The sequence below is a fragment of the Chenopodium quinoa genome, unplaced genomic scaffold (assembly GCF_001683475.1).
Source record: "Chenopodium quinoa cultivar QQ74 unplaced genomic scaffold, ASM168347v1, whole genome shotgun sequence".
Taxonomy (NCBI): domain Eukaryota; kingdom Viridiplantae; phylum Streptophyta; class Magnoliopsida; order Caryophyllales; family Amaranthaceae; genus Chenopodium; species Chenopodium quinoa.
The window spans coordinates 809,778-820,577 of NW_018745170.1; the positions used below are offsets into that span (position 1 = coordinate 809,778).

The 10,800-nt window shown below is 36.5% G+C and overlaps 1 protein-coding gene across 1 annotated transcript; it reads right to left on the minus strand.

Moving 5' to 3' along the window:
• Positions 1–6,863: 6,863 nt before the first annotated feature.
• LOC110710478 lies at positions 6,864–10,800 on the minus strand. The gene has a single exon (XM_021888786.1). The coding sequence runs from the start codon at positions 9,548–9,550 to the stop codon at positions 8,285–8,287; it is 1,266 nt and encodes a 421-aa protein (XP_021744478.1). The 5' UTR covers positions 9,551–10,800; the 3' UTR covers positions 6,864–8,284.

Here is a 10,800-nt window from a genome sequence, read left to right on the forward strand (position 1 = left end):
TTGTTGTTCTTTTAAGCAGCTAATTTTATTTATTTTATTATTTTAGTGCCATTCATTCCAAAACTCAATGTATGCTAACCATTTTTATTTTGTAAATTAAGGTTAGATACTTAAAAGAATAACCAAACTTTTCAGCATTTTTTTATTTTTTTTAATGAAATATAATTTGGTCATGGACTTGATGGTAATATTAAACCAACCACGGGTGCCCATGTGGAAAAGACTGTATGTGCCCCGTTATGGTAGCATGGGGTGGTTTTACTGTTGCAGCCACCCTCATGGCCATGCCCCAACCAGGCACCAAATGTAGCATCCTCGTCCTTGACCTTGTCCTCTATCGCCCTGCCTCAAGGAGCCCATTGGTGGTGTAGGTTGCATCATGGTTGACAAGTAATTGAATCAACTAGAACAACTAAGGCGATCAAACTAACACAAGATTATAGGAGAGAATCAGTTTAGATTGATGGATGGGTAGGATGACATTGGTGGACAAACACTCGTTTTACCCTTGAGTGTTCAATACACACGCATTTGCTTATTTTGGAGAGCTCCAATAGAGCTCATTAAACAAGTGTGGATATGCTATGTGCATGGTACATCCAAGTGTATAATAGACACCCTGATATTAGTAACTATGTCATTCTCAAAAGTCAAAATTGTGAGTATATGTCTTCATTCCAACATAATTGACCACATATATTATTCGGGTTTCATTTGTAAAGGAATTGTGCGTAAATTTCATTTATCTAAAAGGGCTTATTGGTCTTTTAATTTATTTTTTTTATGATAATTATAAGCTTGTATATAAGATTTTGCGCCTGTATTTAACCTTGGTGTAAATGTTATATGCAGGATATTTACTTATATCTGTTTTTTTAATCTATGTCGAGTTGCATTAATTAAGACTTAAGAGTGGTGTTTAAGATGCAGCTGTAAATACTCAAGTATTGCTTCTGTGAGTTTTGTTTTAGGAGGTCTGTTTTCACTTCATTATTAATTCAGGCTATTCTAAATTTCAAAACAAGATATGCAACTTCTTGAGATTTCAACATGCATAGCAATATCCATTTGTTGCAGCCACAAATGACAAATATAGGCAGTACCATACCACTGAGAATGTTGCAGCTAGTCATAGTAGTTGCAAGCCTGCAATGAATCAAGAATGACGTGGCTGATCATTTTAGCGGCAACAACTACAACAGCTGATAGGAACCTTAATTATCAGATCATAGATACCAAAAGAGTTTCAGAAACTCACTATAAGTACTAAATCCAGGTTCAAAGATCATAATACAACAGTTAATAAGACCTTAATCATCACATCGTAAATACCAAAGTGCTGAGGAGTTATCAGATCATGATACTAAATCCACGTTCACAAATCTCTTTGCTTTATAATGATGATAGGAATTAGGAACTGTAAAGAAATACTTGTATAACGCCAACTAAATGCATATGTTATATGCAAGTTAACTTCAGAAGTACAAGATATCAGCAACATTGCAACAAATCATGTGAAGAAAATTTCACAAAAAATCTAACAGGTAAATTTATATCCACAATCAATTTATGACAAGAAATTGTACCTTTACGATATTCAAATACTTCAAGGATCATCTTGGTATATATGTATATATATTACTCTCTGCAGAATAACAACGCTTCCTGCATTATGTTGAATTCTGGAAACACTAAAACCAATCATATTAAATCGGAGATAGACCATTTTCAATTTTTTCTTCATCCTTGCCTAGGCTCTAAGTCTCCTGGCAAACTTAAATCTTGGTTGCTCAACATAGATCGGTGTTGATGTTGACTGCTTGCATTGCTGAATACCTTGAATCCGGTAGGAGCGAAGGATTGCAAACATTTTCATCCAATCTTTGGATCAAAAGATGTAAAAAGGGCAGATGACAAATAGGGCAAGTAGAATACTTCATCAGCTGGGGATCAATGCAGGAAAGAAGGCAACTGTAACCACATTTGGGCATAATTCTTGAGAATTCCGTTTCTTGATGCCTCACAAGCATATCGAGCACCTGATCACAAAAGCAGAACTTTACTAGTATTCTAATGCAGAGGAGAGTTGAGTATTTTACAATTTCAATGAAACAGTTGATGACTCCAGATCACATTCCGCTTATGATTTTTTTCAGTAAAAAGTGTTCTTAGATGACATGAATTACTGCTTTGGGCCTCTGGCAATGATACTCATATAAAGAATCTTCCATGAGCTAAAAGCATCTCAAAGAAACTTCATATTAGCTATTGCAGGCTTGCTGCAACCACAAAGAATTTAAGACCATCAGTCCTTTGCTCTGCCTATCACCTAAAAAAAAAAGGATAGAAAGCACTATGCCAAGTACTTTATAAACCTTCAATTGATTGAAATTGAAGCATAATTGTTGCAAACATTGTCAATCTACTTGGTCAATCTAAAAAGATTTGAAATCACCAGTTAGTCCTAAACTCATGGAAGCAGCCAAGCAGGTACCAGTCGTAATTATGAGCAGATATGCAGGCACTGGTCATCAAACAGAGACAGAATGAGAGGAAGAGCGCAAGGGTTAATGTTATGAACTTGGCTTGCTTTGACAAGGCTGCTAAAATCAGAGACACAAGCTGATAGGTCGACAAGTTTAAGAATCAACTGAGTTGAAAACAGCTACAACCCTTGCAAGTAAGAGGGCATGCTTTCAGCTGGACTTATTTTCACCAGAAACACAAAGTAGGATATAAAAATTTACTGGATATGGACTTAGAACAAAGTACATGTGTATCACACTATACCAAGTGGGAAAAGTTTACGTGTAATTGTGTATTTAATTATTAAGATGCAAGTAAGAACACACAATATTCATCTTAGCTTTTATATGCATATAATTGGACCAAGGTATTCAAATGGCCTATGTAGAATACAGATTTATCTTGTTCAGACCTTACATGCAAAAGATGGAAGAAAATTGTGGGATCAGATCAAGGATTCAAGGTTTATTACTAGACCTTTGAGAAAAATTCCAGGCAAATATAGCTGGTCTAAACAACATCCTAAAATATAAACACCCTAAACTTTCTGGTAATAATGATAGTCCCAGGAAAAAAAAAAAAAAAAATAGGAGTCCTCTGCAGAGATGAATTAATCAACACAGGAGTTTCACTTCCATTTAGCCAAGTATCAGTCAAGATTGTACATTAAATAAACCAACAACCTAGCACGAAGTTGAACAAAATTCAAAAGTCTGGTAAGAGTGGTAGCACATTGACATAGATGACTCCACTCTCCAAAATTGTCTCCTCCTTTCCTTGAGTATATGCATAACACAGTCACAAGCACTCTTCCATATCAATCTTTCTTCCAAGACCACTTCCAAAACCAACAAATCTGACCTCAAAATAATTAAGAGCTCAAATACAACGGAATTCAACATGGACTGGGTTTTACACACTCGATTACAAATTTCTGCAAAAAGGCATGTGTATTTATCTCCTCCCAAAATAAATATAAGATGAGGCATCAAGGCCTTAAAAAGAATAGCACTAGAATTATAACAAAGGAATTTTTATTAAAAGAGAGAGTGGAAGCTTGACACATTCAAAAATAAGAATTTTATCACTAAGTTGGAGAGAACACCTTCCAAAATAACTAAAACCCAAGACTCAAGACTCAAGACTCAAATTCAATACATCTTATTCTTACAATTAGGAAGGATTTTTCAAAGGGGGTGTTTGGGAAAAAAAAAAATTTAAAAAAAAAAAAAAGGAAAGAAAATAACACTTATTGGAGAGCTCTAGCTGATAACAAGAGGGATGTTAGCTGTTTTAAAAACTTATGGTGTTTAAAAAAGAGCTTTTCAAGTACAATAAGCTCTTTTGCAATAACCTCAAATAGTAAAGCTTACTGAAAGAATTGTTTTTTAGCAGAAAATTGAAATATCTACAATATATTTTTGACCAGCTATCAGGTCAATTTACCAAACAGCTATTAAGCGGCTAATCAAACCAGCTGAATAGCTGATCAATTACCTTACAGCAATTTTGAATTAATAGCTAAGCTAACAGATTTTTACTTTAACAAACATGACCTAAATCAAAAACACCTCAAACAATCTCAGAGAAAACCTGCACCAAAAGGTGCAAGGCCTCTCAAGAAGACGTGGATTTCCAAAATGCCATACCCTTGAATTCTTCAAAGATGCTTCTTTATATAAATGCAACCACATCAGCACACACCAATACACCATATGCCAAATATGGGCGGGAATGCCTCTCTTGAACTAGATCTAAATTATCCATATATGCCAATACTAGACAGAAGGCCACATAATAAATAAATATAATTACCAGACATGAAATGCCTATGGTACAGCAATTACCTGCAATTTACAGGCTTCTTCTATTGGTTATTTGATTGATGCTTTTGACACCCATGTTTTCTTCAATAAAATGGCAGAAACTAAAGCATCTGCCATTTAACTATCTCCAGCATGATAGTGCAATCCTGCAAGTAACACCAAAAACACAACAAAATTTTGCAGGCAGGAGTAGAGACTAGTCTCCTAGAATTCCAACCTTCCTAAATGATAGCTCTTAACACATAGGGAGTACTAAGACACCTCCCCTTCTTCCTTTCTCATAGAGTAATATAAAAAATTATAATAAAAATGGTCAATAATTTATTAGTGAGACTCACAGTCACACAAATTCTCTCTTTTAGTTCAAATGAGGGCAAAGCCCCCCTTGACTGCACTCTCTGAGCATAGTATGTTACTATAAACTTTTGAAAGAGAAGCAAAGCAGAACATGGTCCTAAAGTAAGAGTCAGAAGACTGCACCTGCATCCTATTGTACAATACCCTGCTCTCTCACCTCACTAAATATCTCCTTCTCTGAGTCTTTTCATAGCCATATTCTGGACCTGTCTCCAATTATAAGGAGACAAAGCTATCAGTATATCACTATTCACAGCCTGTACAAGAAAAGATGATATGAATTGACTAACAAACACTAACAAGATGAAATAGCACCAAAGGTTACACTGTTTCATTGATAATGGCCAAATGGGTAACAAAGATAACTTTAGGTTATCACTCTCTAAGCAACTTTAGGCTGCCAATCTCTAGACAAGTTTCTCAATATTCAAAATACATAACCTCTACTGATGCTACTCGTTTGTTATATATACAATCAAGCTACTCAAAAGTACATTCTTGTTTAATTACTCTTTGTCTTCTTTTGCTCCTGCTGCTGCTTTTCTTCACCCTTGTTACCACTCTCCATAGTGCTTCTTTAATTAGTTTTGTCTGCTTCCCCCAATTGTGCTTTTCCCCCACTGCCTTGATGTACTGCTGTTGCCAATTGTTCTGCTAATGGTCGTTTCCTCCTTGTATACACAGCTAAAGGTTGCTCACTTGGGTTCATCACAGTTAAATTGGATGCAAGAAGATATCATGACAATCTTCCATGAGATATACTTTCTGTAATGCCTCAGCTCATTCCACAAAAAACAGGCAATGAGATTTAACTATCAGCAACCACATGCAGAGTTGACTCCTTAGATACTGTTTACCTTATTTTATTTTTTTTCATAATCCATATACATAGATACTGTAGCAAAAGCAGGACAAGAAAGGGGTGCTTGCTCATTAAATAAATGCTATGAACTAAATAACCATTATCCCCCAAACTTACAAAGCATGCAAGACTAATCCTCGTATTAATGGAAAGCCAAGTATTAAGCACTTGAATGCAATAACACAAGCTTCACAATATAGAACTAGAACTTTTTAGTCTCAATATCTGCCAGTTTGTTCACTTCTGTGTGCACCACCCAATTGTAAAGGGAACCAGCTTCAACATCATCCTTCTTCTTTGGGACCATCAATACGTTCTGAAATATGCTGAAACCAACAATAGTCTCTGTCGTCCAAGGATTTAATGATAATAACCCTTGCTTTGGGCAATAAGTAAGCAATTTCCTCACGTCCACAGCATGCTTCTCCATGACCAAGAGGGAACAAAATCCTGCCACTACAGAAAAGATAATAGATGGAAATATATACTTATTTCAAAAAGATAGAAAGAAGTATGTCCACCGAAGATCACAAAAATTTCCAGTATTCCGCACAGATCAGGCAGGCTTCCCTTCCTTCCTCTCCACATTTTCAGAAGGGGAAGGACACAAGAAATCAGTAACAGCAATGGTCATCTAGGTGAGAAAGTCATGACAACTATGCTATGGTCACATACAAATCTTGGACATGCTGCAATACATAATTCAGGTACTAATATTGACAACCTACATTAATTATAAAGGTGTTTCCAAGATAACACAAAGAACAGAGTATCAAATGATAGCCAATTATTAAATTACAAATTTTTCTAATAATATACCAATGCCTCTGAAGAAGCTCCTGCATGGAAAGGGGGTTAAGGAAAAGTAACATATATAAATATATAAATACATAAAAACGATGGAAAAAATCCCCAAGAGATGAAAGGAGGAATGACAGAATTGTGCTTGGGAAGTGGGACCTATTCAGCAAAACAACATATTTGATATCCAGGAATAAGGTAAGTGTCATTCAGTATTCAATCCATACAAATTTCAAGGCCAATATGAAAGCATTTAGCTCAGGACATGGATTGAATATTGTAAATGACGGATGAGAAGTTCTTAGACAGATGAAGCACCAATGATATAGAAATTGTGAGACAGAAAAGGGAAAGGGTTATTCTTTTTTTCCTTTCTTTTCCTTTTTTTTTTTGGAAGGGGGGATAGGGTTAATCATCATGCTTTATTAATGGACAGAAACAAAGCAGGAGAAACAAAGTCACAGAGCCTAGTTCAGTTGAAAGATATCTAATGTCTATCATTATTATCAAATAATTGGAACACTATCGAAAACAAAGTACAGTAAACTTTTGTGGTCATCTTTTTTCAGAGGGATGCCTAATGAAATAACAATATCAAATTTCCAATGTAGCTGAAAAGAACTTAAGCAGACTGGAGCCGATGGGAAATAATTATGGATACTGGTTCACATAAGCAGCTATGCTTCTCTGCAACAGTGCAAGAAATGCTTGCACAATTTCGCAATGACTGCTACCTTTAATCCCACCCCCAACCCCTTCACAAATAGTTTCATGTATAGATTAAAAAAATAAAAATAATAAATAAAAAATAAAAAAAATAAAAAATAAATAAAAGATAAAAGTAAAAGACATACTGATAGCAACTCAAAGTGCTTACCACTTAGCTGACACTGCATTTTTCTACAAAATCTAACCCTTCCAGTAATTCCAGCAGCATAGGCCTCCCCAACAAAAAAAGTATCTGGAGCCTCTTCGCATACCATTTAGTCACTTACCCACGAACAACATTATTGGGATTTAGACAGTAAATTGTACAAAAATAATGGAGTTATTTAAGAAAAAAAAAAAGGTAAGGAAAGTCAGTCATGGACCTAAGTACTGAGACAGTACAATGCAAATCCTTAGTCCTCGTATTACTTTCTTGTGCTGAAATAAAGCTCAACAGATGAGTAAAACTTAAAATATAGAGGAGATAGAAATCAGTCCCAACAAACATTTGCAAGACATACAGCTAAGAACGCCAGAAAGAATGTCCAAGAACATCAGGCTACAAATTTGCATTACACAATATCTTTTGAAATTGCTGAACTCTTTTATTGACAATAACATAATTTATGTTCAGAAGCAAAGATTTGCAGGTCCTCACAGTGGAAACATCCAGAGTCAAACTACAATGACAAGCTGTTAAGAAGTTAATATGTTATTGATGTTGGAATTCCACTTTAATCTAAAAACACATGAAGAGCAACATTGCAGCTCTTACATTATGTGAATATTACCTTTACCAAGCTAAACAACAGTATCCCTGCAAAAAATTTCCATGTTTCCTCCTCTTGGCAGTAAATTACATGACTCAGGCAGAAGACAGCCGACAAGAATGCTAAACATACAACAGAGCAACCACCACTGGGCATCCCTCGAGAACCCGTTCACTGGTGGCCAGTTAAATAATCCCCGATCATGTACAAACTCTGTGAAAAGAGCTGTACATACATCGTGCTCAAAACCTTCATTTGATCTTGCGAAGGTCGAGCTGCATCTAATGGGTAGGAATGACCTGGCTTGGGACAGAGGCGTAATTAAATGGACATTGACACCATTAATAATAACAAGTCATAAAAGACATGTTCTTCAAGCCAGAATGACCAACCCACCAGGAATAAAAGGCAATTCCATATGTTCTTCATAGATCTTATTCTTCAAATGCCTGCATAGATATCTTCTCCAACAGCAAAGGCCAATCTTCTCCAAGTTGTTGAGGGTTTAGCTCCATTGCGACCTTGAAATCAAGCAGAGAAACAGAATGATGAGCCCTCTGTTCTTCTAGAGGAGGACCACCACTTTGCATATGTAAATGATTACTAGGCCAGAGACCGTTCATAAGCTTGCTGTGAGTTTGCTGCTTCTGAACAGCATACATTGACGTGTCACTTGTAGATCTACTACCAACTAACTCTAAACAAGATCTGATTAATCGCTTCAAATATACATCCAACATGTTATTTAAGGTATTAGCACAATCTGTCGTAACCCCACCTAGACCCTGTGTAGCTGCAATCTGCTCCATTCGCCTCCTTAGCATCTCACTGTCAGAGAGTCCGCCAATATCAAAGCAGTTAACATAATCGCCAATGTGCGTCACAGGTAATGATTTGCGGGCTCCACCACTAGGTGAGAAAAATGGAATTCCAAGAGGAGCAAGTAGAGGACTTTTGGAGAGCTTAAGCCGGCTGCCTTGTTCCACCTCTTCCCCATCTTCAACAGCAGGTACATTATTGTGGTCTTTACTTCGAATGACACCTGGAATATCTACAGATTTCTTCATCATCAATCTCTCTTCATTCTCTGGTTGCTCAGCAAGCCCCCGTGGTGGCTGCAAAGGCCGTTGATAATCGCAAGGAGTCATCTCCATCAAATCCCCATTTTCTACAGCTTTCACACCACTATCATCTGTTGCAGTTGTCAGGTGCGAAGCGGAATCTGCCTTCCCATTTGGCCCAAGAGGACTTGGCCTATCTCTAAATTTCCTTTCACGGACTCCAGACCTCACTTTTCGAGGAGACATAGGCAAAACAACCCCATTCGACCAAACAGGGGCTACTGAGCTTTGATTCTGGGACACAGATGCCGGCGGACCATGCCCATCCTCTGATATAGGCAAGCTCTTTCCAGTTGCTATGGCAGGTTTTGCAGGACCCGCTTCATGAACTGATGGAGGAGGGGTCTTGGCACTACAAGCATTCTTCAAAATAGCCCTTATTATCTGATTATGCAAAGAGAGATTTTCCCTCCCAAGTAACCGATGACACGACTTATCAAAGTCACTCTTACTTAACTTCTGATTAATAAACCTGTTCAAACTATAGAAGTATCTCTTAAATCTGTCCGGGCCAACCTTCTTGAACAAATGAGCTTTGAGCTCACCAATATCCATACGCGAACTCTTTTCCGGTTGCATATTATTATTTCTTCACAGTCACGCCTACAAACTCATACAACAAAAATCCAACAACAACAACTAACACCAAATCCCTCCCAATTCAAATCTCAGCAACATTCCAACACATAACCACAAACACCCAATTAAACAAATTAATAAAACTCACTCAAATTACCCAAAACTGCCAACACATAACCACAATTACTAACCAAATTCAAAACCCTAAATTTCAAAAATGACAACCACCCAAGTAGAGATCTAACTTACTCAAACAACTAACAACCAAACCCTAAAATCAACACTTATACAATTCAAATCTGCTAGAAATCACAAAACCCTAAGTTCAAATCACCAAAATAAGCAACAAAGCTTACGACGCCTCGACTTCAAACGGTAAAAACTGTAAAGCGCGTAACTATACCGTTGCTCAAAATCCCACATTTCCAATTCAAAATTCACCAACTGGGTACCCCTCAATTCCCCTTTTAACCACTGAGATCGCAGAGTTTAACTTCAACATATAAGATCAATTAAAATTAACCTCCCTGATTTTAATTTTCCCCCTTTTTCCCAGAAAACAAATTCCCAACTTTCAGAACACAATTAATTGAAGAAAAAGGGGAAATGGGAATTCAACTATATTACCAGAAGCTGATTAATTTACCCTTTTTTTGATCAATTTCTGACCTTATTATCGGCAACCAAGCAGCTTCTTAGGTGACTGAACAACACCCAAATTCGATGAATTTCAACTTTCTTCGAATTGTCAGCAAATTTTTGCGAAATACCCAGCTAGATTACTTTCTCTCTCTTCTCGTAAGTGCATTTGCTTCTTCTCTCTCTGAATTTTTCTGGGTTTTTTTTTTTTGTTTTTCTTTATTTTTTGGGTTTTTTTTTTATTTTTTATTTTTTATTTTTTTGGAGCTGATTTTGGGAGAAAGAGGGAATTAGATTTTGTTTTGCAACCCTCGATCGCTGTTTCTCTCTCCTCTTTCACTTTCTCTCTCTTCCTTTGTTGGTCTCCTTCCCACGGTCTCACTTGTGTAATAATAAATTTTATCTTTTTTTAATTTTTTTATTTATTTTTATTTCCTTTTTTTGCCCTTATATTTGACATTCCATTCCTATTTCTAGTTACTAACTAGTGCTAACTACTTAAGTGTGATGGACTTTGGGAGAACAATTCTTGCATTTTGGATGCATCCTAAATTGTCACTTTTGCCTTTGTGTTGCATATTCCTAACAAAATAAAGCTCGATAAGTCGGAG

Bases quoted from the DNA above. Each gene is read 5' to 3' on its own strand.
- LOC110710478 (XM_021888786.1), bottom strand. From the start codon at position 9,550: ATGCAACCGGAAAAGAGTTCGCGTATGGATATTGGTGAGCTCAAAGCT.